The 16,070-nt window shown below is 39.6% G+C and overlaps 1 protein-coding gene and 1 pseudogene across 2 annotated transcripts in view; both read left to right on the forward strand.

Moving 5' to 3' along the window:
* LOC103255420 (kalirin) overlaps positions 1–16,070 on the forward strand; it is a 234,685-nt gene that overhangs the window by 140,901 nt on the left and 77,714 nt on the right. Inside the window, exons 12-14 of one of the 2 annotated variants that reach the window (XM_021710102.1) lie at positions 5,639–5,830; positions 12,044–12,193; positions 15,281–15,395. In XM_021710102.1, the coding sequence (XP_021565777.1) occupies positions 5,639–5,830; positions 12,044–12,193; positions 15,281–15,395 (457 nt within the window). Of the gene's footprint in view, positions 1–5,611; positions 5,831–12,043; positions 12,194–15,280; positions 15,396–16,070 lie in introns of both variants that reach the window. The other variant, XM_021710103.1, reaches the window with a different exon arrangement.
* Positions 5,943–9,978, forward strand: LOC103255419 (annotated as a pseudogene).

Consider the following 16,070-nt stretch of genomic DNA (forward strand, 5'->3'; position numbering starts at 1 on the left):
CTCATAACTTGTAGTTCAGTGTAGAGTTCAACCCACTTCTGAGTATGTAAGCAATGCAAAAGTGTTTATCTTCTACTAAAAAAAAAAGATTGTTAATGAGAATTTTCCACAACAGTGATGGCAAAATAATAAAATTTTTACTGCTTATTTTTCATACAGTAACCAAGTGATTGCTAGCCATTTTTAAACTAGCATTGATCAAATTCAGCCATTTAATTTCCTAGAAATCATCTTGGATATGTAAACATAGTATTAAGATGCATGATATTTTCTTAGGAACCATTACTAGTACTAGAATTTGTCTGGGATTTGAGATTTAAAAATAAAGTGTATATTGGACACACAGTATGAACAATTCATTTTCTAAAGAGAAACTAACCAGAGGAGATAAGTTTTATTATCATCAGCTCTCTCTATTGCAGTTTAGTGACATACGCACATATCATAGTGTTAAGGACTATTCACTATAAAGGAGAAATCAGGATTGGGGTTATAATCAAGAATCAGATACACAATGGTATAAAGTTCCCATAGTCATAGACAACAATGAAGAAAATGAAAGTTGGACAGTCAGACTGGAGGCATGGCACAAAGTTATGAGTGATACTAGGCAGAAAGAAAACAGCTCTTGGCCACACTTCCTCATTATTTATCTTGAATGAGAAGTTTACATACCCTGTCAAACGATTAAATGTCCAGTTCCTTAATCAAATACTGGACAGGTAAGACCAAGTGTTATAACATGTTCTAGCATTTCAATGAGTTTGTGGGAAAGAGTGGGTAAATATATTCATAGGGCTATTGAAATGACTAAATTCCACATGGCTGCATATGCAATATCTATTAATTTGTATCAGATGCCTTTTCATCCCTATATAATAGAGGCTCACCAAGCACAAGCATCTCCTTTTTTTTTTTTAATTAGAATCTCACCCCATCACCCAGGCTGGATTGCAGTGGCATGCTCACAGCCACCCCAGTATCGACCTGCTGGGCTCAGGTGATCCTTCCACCTTAGCCTTCCAAGTAGCTGGAATGACAGGCATGCACTACCACACCCAACTAATTTTTTAAATTATTATTATAGAGATGAGGTCTCGCCAAGCTGTCCAGGCTGTTCTAGAACCCATGGGCTCTGGCAGTCCCCTCACTTGGCCTCCCAAAGTGCTGGGATTACAGGCTTGAGCTACTGCGCCTGGCCTCATAAGCATCTCCTAATCAGGTCTGGGTTTCTATAGGTACAACTTGAATAAATATTCTTGGAATTGATTCAGATACATAGGCCACTCCTAGGTGTCTATGGTCTCTATAGGGCATGGCGGAGCAGATGGATTTCCAGACTATCTTGGGACTGGAAGGTGGGCAGAGTCTGCAGCATGGCTAGAGTAGCAATGAGAGGAACAGAACCAGAATTTCAACATATGCTCCTTCTCCAGGTGGCTTGGTCTTCTCTCAGTTTAGACTAGATTCTGCATCAAGAGGAAAATATGCCAGGTAGAATTGAAGCAATTTTAAAGATAGTGAAAGTAGTCTGGTTTGTCCTAAGCCATTTTGACAGTGTTACTGGAGGTATTGACAGTGACTGCTGGTGGGAAGCACAATTTGACTACTTAGACCCTACGAAAGAGCTCTGAGTTCCATAAGGGAAAATAAAATAGCAATCGGTAGAATGATTATATAATTCATTATTTAAATGAGTAGAGGAGTGAATTATTAATAACTAAACCAGAAAAATAGGCATATACTGGAACAGTCAGACAAACTAGGATGTCTGCTAACCCTACTTTGGGTGACTTCATCAGGTTGAAGGTTTTGGTCTTCTCATGGAAGGTCCAGATTTTTAACTAAAGTAGTCACGGTTTCAGGAAAACTTCCCCAGAGCCACTCAGAATAGAAGGCAGTACACAGCACCTAGAAGACATTTAGCTTTATCAAGCAAACCTATATTATTATCCAAGAGGTGACTGATGTATCTTCGGGAACTATGAACTTTGTAGAGACAAGCTAAATTTCAAAATCTGTTTCTGTTGAAATCCTCTTGTACATTTTAAGGATAAGTGTTATGCCAGAAGAAGTAGTTAAAACTGGATAATAAATTCAACTGATTCAGTTCCATTTTCTTCTGTATACTCCTACTAAATATTAATGTCCTTGATAATCTGTGTCTCAGAGATATAGCACCCAATAGGATTAGATAATGGAGAGTATAAATAAATGCAAAATAATGATTTAAGCTTAGCAAACAAAGATTATATCACATGGACAAGAATTTATCATTTAGAAAATTAAAGGAGGAAGGTGCTCCCAGGACTATTAGATAATAATAATGAGTTTTAAAGTAAGAAAGATAATTTATTACATAGTATAAATTATAGCAAAATCAAGCTTACTACTTCATTCTTAGAGAAAAAGACATAATAACAGGTTTATGATAGTTATTATATGCTGGTTTCATATATTGAGATGAGAAGAGGCCAGATAATTATCATAATCACTAATGTTCATTTGGTAAACCCTTTCTCTGAATGAAGTACTATAAGATACTGTTTAATTGCTAGATATAAAATGATGTGGTGTGATATAGTAGAATGAATATAGGTTTGGGAAAAGGTCAAATCTGAGTCTTATTCCTGGCTTTGTCACTTCTTTGGTTGTATATTTGTGAGCAAATCACTTAGCCAGCTGAGCCTCATTTCCTTAATCTGTGAAATGGGAATAATATTCACCTTGTGGTAGTGTTAGGAGAACTAGAAAATATATGGATAAGCACAGTTCCCAACACAGAGTATACCCTTGGATAAATGACAGTTATTTAAATTATTTTTCAAACTGCCCTTGGCTCAAGAGTCTCACAGTCTCACTCAGGAAAATCAGTCAAGTGTTAGATTAGTGACATAGGACTTCAGAAGAGGGTAGTATTCAGTGAGTCTCAGGCTGTCCAAAAGGTCCTCCTTGAAGGAGGATAGACCCTAAAACATAGATGGGGAGAGACTGGAAGCATTCATTAAAGGCAGGAAGAATGAAGGCAGCAAAAGCAAGAACTGCATGATGTGTTTTCGAAGGGTTTTTTAAGGATGTAGTAGATGACAATGTTATAGAAGTAGTTTGGGACCACATTGTGATAAAGGGGTTTTAATGACAGCCTCCAAAGTTTGGACTTAATTTCCTAGCAATTGGGAAATCACTGAAGGCTTTAATTGAGAGAAGGAAGTGACAGTCATGGCATAAAATGAGTTTTAGAGCTGGAAAGGATGTTAGAACTCACCTAATACAATCACTTTCTTTTATAGAGAATTAAATGAATCTGTTAGAAATGTAAAGGATGAATTTGATGGACTAGAAATGAAAGAAAAGTCTATGTATGAATCAATGATGTCTGGACTGGGATTGGGAAGTGGGGAACAGCAGGTGAGAATGATGTCAAGATTGCAATCTTAGATGGCAGGGAGAAGGAAGGACCAACAGAAGTGGCAGTTACCATGGGAAACCCATTTTAAAGAGACTGAGAAGTTTAGTTTCAGCCATGGAACTAGAGTTATCTGGTAGGAGGTAGAGACTTTTATATAGCAGTAAAGCCCTTCCCATTCACTGATGTGGGCCCCTCCTCTCTCTAGAAAAGACATTTTTACTGAAAGTGTATCTTTGTAGCAGACTAACATGGGACAGACAGCTAGATAAACTAAATCAGTGCTGTTCACTAGGGTAAGAGGTATGCAAACAACTCACCCTTGTACCTGAAGGCAATTAGAGAGAAGGGTCAGATGTTAGACAAGAGATGTAGACTGGAAAGTCATCTGCAGAGAGAAGATAATAGAAGCCAAGGGAATAGATGAGAGCTCTGCAGAAGTGAATAGTAAACAGGAACTGACCTTGGTACCTCTACATTTAGGAGACAGGAAAAGAAAATGGTGCCAATAAGTAAAACAGAGAGAGAAACCCAGGGATTTGTAGTAAATCGTTTCTGCCTACTGGCTTACTTTATCTCTCTGTGTTCACCAATTAGGAACCTGAGGGCTGATACAGTCATCAGAATGAAGAGCTGACTCAGTGAGAAAGCAAGGGAATAGAGGAATCTAGGCTGCTAGAAGAGGTCAGGCTAACATAGCTAACACTAAGAACAGATTCAGGAAAAAGTCAAGAGAAGTCGAAAGGTCAGGGAGAGACCAGGGAAAATAGACATTTGTAGACTGTAGTCTGGGATGAAGGTGAAGGGTCAATGTGGTGGGAATCAGGCAAAGTTCAGGTGGAAATGAGCAAGGGAGTGCTGAATATATTCACTCATGGGAACTGTCCCAGAATTGCTGCCCAAAAAGAAGGGCAGCTCGGTGGCTCAGCCTGTAATCCCGCATCTTTGGGAGGCTGAGGTGAGTGGATTGCCTGAGCCCGCGGGTTCGAGACCCACCTGGGCAACTTGGCGAGACCTCATCTCTACAACAAATCAAAAAATTAGCCGGGAGTGGTAGCGCGCGCCTGTAATTCCGGCTACTTGGAAGGCTGAGGCAGAAGGATTGCCAGAGCCCAGCAGGCAAGGCTGAGGTGGCCAGGAGCGGTCACTGCACTCCAGTCTGGGTGACAGAGTGAGACTCCAACTCAAAAAAAAAAAAAAAAGAAGAGCAGAAAATAATTCTGGAGGAAGTTACTGGGTTCTAGCTGTCCCTTTTCACTGCCAGCTGAGCTATACTTTCCTAAAAGTGCAAAGTCCAGATTGGTACTACACCATTAGGCTGGAACAATTCCACTAGTCAAGATTGGGATGATATTAGCTCTTTCAAATCAGTGGGACTCTTAACATTCTCATATGGGCCATCTTCATCTGTACTTTTTCTTGCTACATTTTAATTCCATTTGGATCTCTCCCTGCCACCACATTTCTCCCTACCTCCTACAGTTAATGTGAACTCAGAGAACACAAATCACATTTAACCTGACTCAGAAAGCATCAGGAAAATAAATCTTCTACAAATATGCTCTCTCCTAAAGTGATATGCAAATAATGTAAGGATTAGATGTTGTGGTGCACTGCTCTGCTCCTTGGTAAAGTAGTTAAGGGCTGATGTGAGAGGTTAGTCTTTAACTATATTAACCCACCAAGCTTATTCCTTTGACTGAAATCCTTTTCAACTGACTACTAGTGTTTGAAATTATTTCACTGTTAGCTGTGATTTGTATGACATGGAGATTGGTTTTTTTTAATGTGCTATATTTATCTGTAAAATGGGACTGCAATAGTAACCTCCTTTGAAAACTCAAGGATGGACAATTTTACAATTAGGTTTGTAAAGGAAGTATAACTATTTTATGAACCCATGAGAGAGCAGATTGATGCACAACTTCTGTTTCTCTATCACAGAAATGTCCTTAAAGTCTAGAATGATACAAGTAAAAGGAATGTGGGCAGGAGTCAGGGTCCTGAGATTAGCAAAAATGTATGATATTCTTTTTAAAAACTATGTTTTAAAAACAATAATGTATTAATCGTCATGACAAAATGGATCAGTCATTTAAAGCTCTTTAACTTCTCTGCATCTTTCCACTCACGCCTCACTCCACCCCCTCCCATACCACGCCTGGGTTGTTCCCACGGACCTCTCTCTCCTCCCCTTGTGCCCAGTCCCTCTTTCATGCCACTTCCTTGCAGAAGACGCACCAGAGCGCCCTGCAGGTACAGCAGAAAGCCGAGGCGCTGCTCCAGGCCGGCCACTATGATGCTGACGCCATCCGGGAATGTGCTGAGAAGGTGGCCCTCCACTGGCAGCAGCTCATGCTGAAGATGGAAGACCGGCTAAAATTGGTCAATGCCTCTGTGGCCTTTTACAAAACTTCTGAACAGGTGAGGCGAAGGCTGTGGGTCGAGTGGGGCTGAGGTGGATAGGGGACTGTTTTCTGCCTCACTGTGCAAATGTATAGTACCCATTTCAATAGAAAGCCAGTCTTCTCGGTACTAACCTGTGAGAATAGAAGAGTGGTTTGTGGAAACACTACAGTTGGCTTCCTTATAACCCTTTCCATCTGAGTGCTGGACCATGTGATTTGTTTCTCATCAATGTCTCAAACTCTTCAGGTCTGTATGGAGGTGATGAAGTAGAAATTGGGCATATACTGAATGCTAGCTTTGAACAGTGAATGAGTCAGCTTTTAGCACAATAATGCTAAGTAACAAACCACCCTAAAACTCAGTGATATAAAATAACAAGTAGATCAGAAGTGACTGCAATGCCAAGCAGAGGAGGCAGGAACGGGAACATGAGCAGCAGGTGGGTGGTCACCATGGCTGGAGTCACCCCCATCGAGATGGTGAAGTGCAAAATCCAGCTTCTGCAGCAGGAGGTGATGACACAGAGGAAAGAGGCAAATGCCTGCAGCAGGAGGTAAAGAGAGAAAGGCAGGCCAGGGAGCAGGCTGAGGCTGAGATGGTCTCCTTAAACCATGGGATCCAGCCAGTCCAAAAGGAGCTGGACTGTGCTCAGGAGTGCCTGGCCACTACTCTGCAAAAGCTGGAAGAAGTGGAGGAAGCTGCTGATGAGAGTGAGAGAGTTACAAGGGCTATTGAAAATTAGGCCTTAAAAGATGAAGAAAAGATAGAAATATATATCTCAAAGAAGCTAAACACATTGCAGAATAGGCAGACAGAAGTATGAAAAGGTAGATCATAAATTGGTGATTATTGAAGGAGACTTGGCTTTCACAGAGAAATGAGCCGAGCTGGCCAGAGTTCCATTGCAAGAGATGGATGAGCAGATCAGATTGGTGTACCAGAGCCCAAAGTGTCTGAGTACTGCTACAGAAAAGTACTCTCAAAAAGAAGACAAATATGAGGAAGAGATCAAGATTCTTACCAATAAACCTAAGGAGACAGAAACCTGTGCTGAGTTTACTGAGAGATCGATAGCCAAGCTGGAAAAGACAATTGATGATTTGAAAGATAAACTGCAGCCGGTCTCGGTGGCTCAGCCTGTAATCCCGCACCTTTGGGAGGCTGAGGTGAGTGGATTGCCTGAGCCCGCGGGTTCGAGACCCACCTGGGCAGCAAGACCTCATCTCTACAATAAATCAAAAAATCAGCCGGGCATGGTAGCTCACACCTGTAATTCCGGCTACTTGGAAGGCTGAGGCGGAAGGATCGCCGGAGCCCAGCAAGTCGAGACTGCGGTGGCCGGGAGTGGCCACTGCACTCCAGTCTGGGCAACAGAATGAGACTCCAACTCAAAAAAATAAAAAATAAAAAAAAAGAAAGATAAACTGGAATGCACCAAAGAGGAGCACCTTCTGTATGAAAAGGATGCAGGACCAGACTCTGCTTGACCTGAATGAGGTGTAGAGCACCCCAGTCCCACCCTGCCACAGCTCCTCTATCCAGCCCCAACTCAGCCTGAGGCCAGCCTGCCTGAAGCTGACCTTTAAACTGAGAGCTGATGTTTAACCAGAAGACTGCTTTCTCCTTTCTGCTGTCTGTTCCATACCCCACGTCTTTTCCACCAAACCATCTCTGCCTCTTCCCAGAAATTCCAGCTGAGCTAGAGACTGAGCAGCATGAACACCTTTGGGAACAACATTTAAGGGAATGGGAGCACAATGCAAAATGCCTTTAAAAGCGTGTTGTGATGTACACATTTGGTAATTACCTTTTTTGTTGTTTTATAGCAACCATTTGTAAAACATTTCAAATAATTCCACATTTCTGATGCAGCAATCTAATCCCTTTTTCGCTTTTGGAAGGGGACTTTTCAGCTTAGTGTATATTGCCCTCTCCATGGAGGAGGCAAAAAAGTATGGACCTACCTTACTGAGAACCAAACAGAGCTCTGGGCAAGACTCCCCTGTGGGAAACTTTGTTGCCTTGTACAAAGTATCAATCAAACCAGAAGGGTGATTCCAGAGTTAGCCAAAACAGCAAAAATGTGCTTTTTAGGTTTTCAGCTATAAGGTATCTTTGGACAATATTTTTTTTTTTCTTTTTGCTTTGATGCTATATTTATTATGACCTACGTGTTTCAGAAGGCACTGGTAAACAGTGGCATGTTTACAAAGATATAGGATAACTTAATGAACACTCACATCTTCACACATGACCTTAACCACATTATAATATTAAGTGGTGATGTTTTCCTTCTTCACAATCAAGTTCCTATGTTTGGCACCAGATTGATTCATTGTCAATACTACTGTTCAGAAAATTATAATTCCTTCTACGTTACTAAAATGGGAAGCTGATTAGTTCTATTTGGAATACCAGTTATGAACATGTGGTCCGGATTTCTGATAAGCTAGAAAAAGTATTCATCTGATGCCCATATATTATTTTCTCACATAACCGAATGTTCTTAATCTTAATTGACAAGTGTCTACCCAAATGCTAGGTGTTTCTAGGCTAAGCATACATGGGATATTTACTCTACTCCAATACCCATGTAAAAGACCCTCAATAAAATGGTAATAAGCATCTATGTAATTTGTCTTTTATAAATTGGTACTGTACTCTTGTTTCTATTAACATGTTTTCCCCCATAGAAATGGATTTTTTTAATTTATAGAAAAGGATTTAAATCTGTTTACTATGCAATATTTTTTTTTTCATTAGAAGTGACCAAATTAAGATGGTGAGATCTCTAAGATCAAATTTTTGACCTATGTTTACTGCCTTCTCAATTGATTTTGCCACTGATTTAGCCATATGAATGGCATCTCATTACCCTTTTCTGGGTCTGAAGCTCTGTTTCTAAAAGTGCCATCTCGTTGTGCTTTTGTATCAGCCAGTGTTGGGGAAATCTTGCAGAATTTATGTACAAAACTTTTTACATTTTATATTATTTTGAAACTTTGGTTTCTTTGGGTTTCGGGCCACCACATCTGGCCGTGAAAGCTCTGTAACTTGTGGGGTGGCAGTGTGCTGATCTTTGAAGTTTCTTTCCATACCCAGTCCCCACTTTTTGGTAAGGTTTCTATGAGGTCTCTAAGGTGTATATCCTGCAGCTTATTGGCTTTAGTATGGTCTCTTCCAGGCCAATTAAGAGAAAGATAAACCTATAGCATTATCTGTTTCGATGCTGTATATTGACAAGTGTCTTTTTAAAATAAAGAACCAGTCCCTCCAAAATGAAAAATAATAAAATAGTAAGTATTTATTTTTAAGTATCTGAGGTTCAATTGATCTTGATCACGCTTAGTAGAACTAGACTCTAAGCTACAGATTTGGCCTAGATATGTTCCGAAATCTCTTGTCCTCCTTGACCAGAAGCTATCTGAGGCACATTTAAAGTTAAAGGTGGGAGTTTCAGGAGCTCAAAATCTACTGTGCAAATGCATTTCAGGTCTTTGCTTGTTTCATATTCTCTAACATTTTCGTTGGCCAAAACAAATCACATGGCCAAGCCAACATCAATGAGGCAGCAATACCTCCTGTGAAGACTGGAAGAGGAGAATGAATATTTGCTGAATACCATAATCAGATATTATGCACTGCTTGAACAACATACGGCTCTTTCATTCATGGGGCTCCTAGGCTAATGGAGGAAGCACAGTTCTTTATCATTGATGAACCAGGAGCCTAACTGGTAAGATGTTGCTGCTATGGGAGAAAAGGCAGGAGATCAAACAGCAGGGCAATAAAGATGTTACCATTGCATCTGTACAGCAATATGTACAGATTTTTAAAAATATTTGGGTACTGTGATGGAATTATTTTCTTGAAACAGAGGTTTAAAACAGGAGTAATTTTATTCACTGTAAAATAGTTTCCTCATTTGAATCATTCCCTGGTAGAATTAGATCAGATAATCATTCTCCTCTGGGTGATTTAGAGGGACCATAGGAAAGTCTGCCTCGGTGCAAATATAACCCATCAGAAGGCCCTGCAGCTAGTGTCATGGACTCCATACCTTCTCTCAGTACTTCTTTCTGTTGTTTCAGAGGAATGATGCCTTTGATGGCCACAAAGGTGGGGAGCAGCAGACTAAGATGATAAAGAGCTTCCCCAGTTGATCTGTAGATACAACACAATCCCAATCAAGTCCCAGCAAGCTTTATTTTGTAGAAGTTGATATGTTGATTCTAAATTTCAATGGAAGTAAAATGCAAAGAACCAACCTAGAATACCCAAAACAATCTTGAAAAGGAAGAAAGAAGTTGGAGGAGTTACTCTACTCAATTTAAAAACATATTCTAAAACTGCACAGCACAAGACAGAATGGTATTGGTGTAAGAAGCACAATGAAGAAGAATAAAGGTAGTAAAAGTAGATCCTCAGGCAGTTTTTGACAAAGCACTTCAATGAGTAAAGTCCTTTCAACAAAGGGTGTTGGATAGCTGAATATGGAAAAATATGGTTTAGTCTCTGTCTAATATCATATACAAGTTTTAATTTAAGATGGATCAAGATGGTGAAGGGGACAGAATACTGGATTGAGTCAGGAAATTTAACCCTGAAATGACCTTGTCAATGGTTACTTTACCCCTCTGGATTTCTGTTTCCTCACCTGTTAAATTAAAGAATTTATACTTAATAATCTTTTCATTTCTTTCAACTCTCAAACTGTTTGGTTCGAAGTCCAATTCAGTCATGTGACAAATCTCAAATACTCTGTTTTATCTCAAGACGAGAGCCTGCTTGCATGCTTTCATGCCTTGTATAGAATTGTGGTGCTAGAAATGTGACTAGAGAAGTCACCTAGAGCTCAGGGACAGACCTTCACATGATATAGGAAGCAAATTCTACCTGGGACAGATTTCAGATCATCTTTCAGCCCATTCGTAACTCAATGAATGTCCTATCCAAAAACATATTTTATTAAGAAATGACTTTCTCAGAGGAGATCAAGGATAGATCTACCTGCTTTCTCCTGGTGCTATATCTAAGCAAGTAATCAAAGTCTATGGAAAGAAAGTCCAGTCATCCCTTGACATCCCATAGGGTATTAGTTCTAGGACCCTCTGCAGATACCAAACTCTTTAGATGCTCAAGTCCCTGATATAAAATGACAGAGTACTGACATATAACCTACATACATTCTTCCCTATACTTTAAATCATCTCTAGGTTACTTATAATACCTAATACAATGTAAATAATATATAAATATATACAGTTGTTATACCTCATTGTTTTTATTTGTATTAATTTTTATTGTTGTATTTTTTTCCAAATATTTTTTATACATGGTTGGTTAAATCCATTGATGTAAAACCCACAGCTACAAAGGGTCAACTGTATAGGAATATGAGTTTCTATTTTCTAAATCCTCTCCTGGGTCCCAATACTAGACTGCCTTACTTAGGTTTCCCACTCTGTTGTTCTACCTAACTTTTCCTCCAAACCCCTTTCAAAATGCTTCTGCTCTCTTCTGAGTTCATTTATAAGATCATAGTATGATCCTTCAGCATTTTTAGAAAAGAAAAGCTTCATAGCTATCTTTTAGGTTAACCCAAATTCATTAACTTTCTGAAGGAAATGTACATTTTGTAAAAGAGGGCCTGGAAATGTTACTGCCTTATGGTAGGACTTTGAGACATTTTCCCCCAGGGAAGTGGAAAGATGACATTCATGTGTGGTCCATAAATCATGCAACTTAGGCAAATTTCTCCTTTACCTCTGCTTGAGACTACTTACAATGGGACAAGTACAAATGATTAGGCAAATCAGGTATCTTCTCCAAACCTCATTTTCTGTTCTACCTAATTAACAGAGTTTTTGTAAGGTTATAACAATATAATATACTTTAAAACACCTTGAACCCCTCAAAATACTAGTTTTTCTTCCTTTCTTACTCTATATATTATTCCTAGGTAATGTCATCAACCCCTATAAGATGATTCCAAAATTTCTCTAGTCATAATGTCTCCTGAGTTTCAGACACAGAACTCTCTGCCTCCTGAACTTCTCTTAGAGCTCCCAGGGGTACTGCATACTCTAAAATCTGCAAACTGAACTTTGAATGAACTGAACTTTGAATGAAAAATATCACTTGCATAGGACTCTGTAGGCTGAAGGACCTCAAGGAATACTTTCTGATCGATTAATATACTAAGTCTTTTATTTTATGATTCAATAGGTATGTAGTGTCCTGGAAAGCTTAGAGCAAGAATACCGGAGAGATGAGGACTGGTGTGGTGGACGAGATAAACTGGGGCCAGCAGCAGAGATCGACCATGTCATTCCACTCATCAGCAAACATTTGGAACAAAAGGAGGCCTTTCTTAAGGTCAGAGCATGTTGTCATGCAAAGCTCAGACTTCCGCTTTATTCTCTCTCTCTCTCTCTCTCACACACACACACACACACACACACACACACACACACACACACACAAACACACACACATACACAGCTTCAGAACTTCCAGAACGTCATAACTTCATACTTCATATGGGCTTCCTATGCTCCTGTTTTTTCTAACCTCTTCTCTACAGGGGAGAAAGGATTGTAGAGAAGATTGTTGACTGGTTAATTTGAAAGGTTGAAAGGTTACGCTCACAACATTCGTTTCTCTCTTAGCACTTGTTTGTATAGTTAATTAGGATATACCATTACTACTGCTGCCATGTTCGAATATCCTGATATCCCATGGTTATTGTTAATAGAGAAGAATACATGCTTTCACTCAGTTGTTTGGTGTATAAAACTATTTTTTGATTGAAAGATATAAGGCATCATTATATATTTTAACATTGTTAAAATAAACCTTTTTGAAATTAATGATGCCAAATTTAGGACAAGAATTAAAGAAATAAATTTAGACACTATTTTTCAATCTAGCAATTATCAGTTACCAATATACGTAACACTGTTTATTCTTCTTTATTAAGAGAGAATTGTGACTGGGCATGGTGGCTCAAGCCTGTAATCCCAGAACTTTGGGAGACCGAGGTGAGGGGATTACCTGAGCCTACAGATTTGAGACCAGTCTGGGCAACATGGCAAGACCTCATCTCTACAATAAATCAAAAAAAAATTAGCTGAGCATGTTAACATATACCTGTAGTTCCAGCTACATGGAAGACTGAGGCGGAAGGATCGCCTGAGCCCAACAGGTCGACACTGGGGTAACCATGAGTGTGCTACTGCGCTCCAGCCTGGGCAACAGAGTGAGACTCCAACTCAAAAAAAAAAAAGAACGAGAGAAATGCCTTGTTTGGGGCTTTTTTGGTAGAGGCCTGGCTTTCTAGGGAGGATGCATAGTCCAGCTCTGCACAGACTTTCGACTGGTGTGGGCAATCCTCAGGAGACTCCTTCCCCAGACTTTGATCTTCTTGCTGACAGAGTCTTCTGTGTCAAGCTCATCTAAAGGCTCCATTTGCTCTCAAATCTCTGACTTTTATGTTCTGCTCCCTCTCAGGTTTCTGAGAGTACAAAAGAGAATTTTTATACCCTAACATGTTGCCATTGATTTTATTCAATTCTGTAATTAACTGCCTTTCTTTTAATAGGAATTTTTCTCAACTTGACCTCCTTTTTGAGCTTTATTTTTATTCTTTTTTTAAACTGGCCTCTGCCTGACCTCCTCCTAACTATCTGGTAGCTGCACCTCTGTTGGTCAGAGCCCTTAGTAATCAGCTCTTACTAATAAGATTAAATAGAAATTCTTCTGCACAGGGCTGACAGTGATTTTTAAAGTCTACCCTATTAAAAAACAAAGGCTAAACCAAAACAATTTAAGTAGAGCATTAACGTTTTTTCAATAGCTCTATAAAGATACTTCATAAAGTTAAAAGAAAATGTTTATTTTGAAGAAGAAAAAACAAAACCCTCTGGTCTGATGTTTTCCATATATTGCTAAAACCATAGTAAGAAACTCCCTATCACCATGGAAATTACATGCTCAACAGATAGAATATTGAGCTTTTTATTTGTAATTGTTAGTTTATACATTTGAGGTTCCCTAGCTTTAGACCACCATATTTATGAGCCTCTGAGTTCACAGACTCACCAGCAGGCTGTTACCAGAGATCCCAGATGCTTTTGTTGCTAATTTTTTATATAACCAGAAAACTATAAAATTTTATAGCCATATTTATATTAATGATATAATAAATTTTAATTATACAATCTGTAGGATCAGAAACTAAGTACAGCAAGGTTTTAAATTTTAACTTTTTTTTTTTAGAGACAGGGTCTTACTCTGTTGCCCAGACTGGAGTACAATGGAATGATTATAGCTTACTGCAACCTTGAACTTCTAGGCTCAAGTGAGCCTCCCACCTCAGCCTCCTGAGTAGCTGGGATTACAGGCATGTACCACCATGCCTGGCTAATTAAAAATGTGTAGAGGTGGAGGTCTCGCTGTCTTGCCCAAGCTGGTCCCAAACTCCTGGCCTCAAGCATTCTGCCTCAGCCTCCCAAAGTGCTGGCATTTTACACTGGGCATGAACCACCATGCCCAATGTAAAATTTAGCAATTTTATCTAAAGATAATTTTATTCTGAAATGATGAATTAAAAATTAGTATACTAGCATATAGTACTTTACAACCAGGGGGAAAAAATTCTGCCTTTTAGAGAAATTCAGAAAACATATAGGCTTGAGAGAAACTAGAAATACTGTGTCAGTAGTCCTAGATTCCAGATCTGAATTACTCCCTGTCTCCTGCTCTCTCTGGGCCTCAGTCCTATCCATCAGTACTACAAGGAGAATGTGATCTGCCCTCTCTACTACCCTCAGCCAATATGAGTCTTAAAGGAAATAGTATAGCAACTCTTAGTCCTTCATGTAGATTGATATTTCCCAAAAAAAGGATGTTTATTAGTGTTATTCGGGTGAGGGAGACTTCTTGGACAAATAAGTTTGAAAAATGTTGGTAATTTCCATTTAGATTTGGAAGGTTTGGTTACTAGATGTGTTTACCAAACTTACGTGTTCATGTCTAAATCAAACTAATTTTAAAGTGGATTTTTGTGCCCTGGGCTTGCACCAGTGGTCATATAAGAGGCACTCTGGAGGCAGAGGAAAACCAACATGAGAGTGAACATTAATAATGCCAAGTCAACATATGAGTAGACAAGGGATGGCTGATTCCTGATTTTTATCTGAGATGGAATAGGTAGAGGCACAGGGAGTAATTCTTCACTTGACTAAAGGAAGGCTAAGAAGGGTGAGGTGCCTAAACTGGATTTAGAGTGTCCATGAACCAGAAGTGATTTCCAGAGCTCTGTTCTCTCTGGATTCCTTCAGAATCCTCATTATTCCCAAAGCCCCCAGTCTCTTAATAAGTGGAAGGTGGGCATGCCATTTCCCCTGTCTTGAATTCCACACACCTGCTGGGATAGGAGCCTCATATCTTTTTCTCTCTCAGGCCTGTACCCTGGCACGGCGGAATGCTGAGGTGTTTCTCAAGTACATCCACAGGAACAATGTCAGCATGCCCAGTGTCGCCAGCCACACTCGGGGACCAGAGCAACAAGTGAAAGGTCAGTAAGAGACCTACAAGGCCACAGGTCACTTCAGTGGCAGCCCCTCCCTATAATACTCTGAGTACCTAGTCTTCATGTGATCTCAAATTTCCTGATTCTTCTCCTTGGAGAAGAAAAAGCATAATGTGGGATGGTGTGGGCAGTGTGATTCATGGTCAGTTTTTTAACATGCATTAAGAACTGGAATGGAAAAACAAGGATAGAATTTCCCCAAACATTTTCATTTATCTTGGAGTTTAGGGCAGCACTGCCTCACAAAATTTTCTGATGGAATTTCTTATGGATATTGCCTGTATGTACATGGTACAATATAGTAGCCACTAGTCACATGTGGCTATTGAGCACTTGAAACTTGGCTAGTGCAACTGAGGTACTAAATGTTTACTTTTATTTAAAATGATTAATTTAAATGTAAGTAGGTAAACATGGCTAATGGCTAATGTATTGAACAGTGTAAGACCAGAGTAACTTACAGTGTAGGAACGAGATGTGGACTGAGAATTATAAAACCAAGTTCTAATCCTGGGTTTGTCACTTACTGCTTCAGACTTTTAAAACTTTAGTTTTCTCACTTAAAAAAGTAAGGGGAAACCGGGCTCGGTGGCTCAGCCAGTAATCCCGCGCCTTTGGGAGGCTGAGGTGAGTGAATTGCCTGAGCCCACGGGTTCGAGA

The sequence above is a fragment of the Carlito syrichta genome, unplaced genomic scaffold (genome assembly GCF_000164805.1).
Source record: "Carlito syrichta isolate Samal-C Ts95f unplaced genomic scaffold, Tarsius_syrichta-2.0.1 Scaffold288107, whole genome shotgun sequence".
Lineage (NCBI taxonomy): Eukaryota > Metazoa > Chordata > Mammalia > Primates > Tarsiidae > Carlito > Carlito syrichta.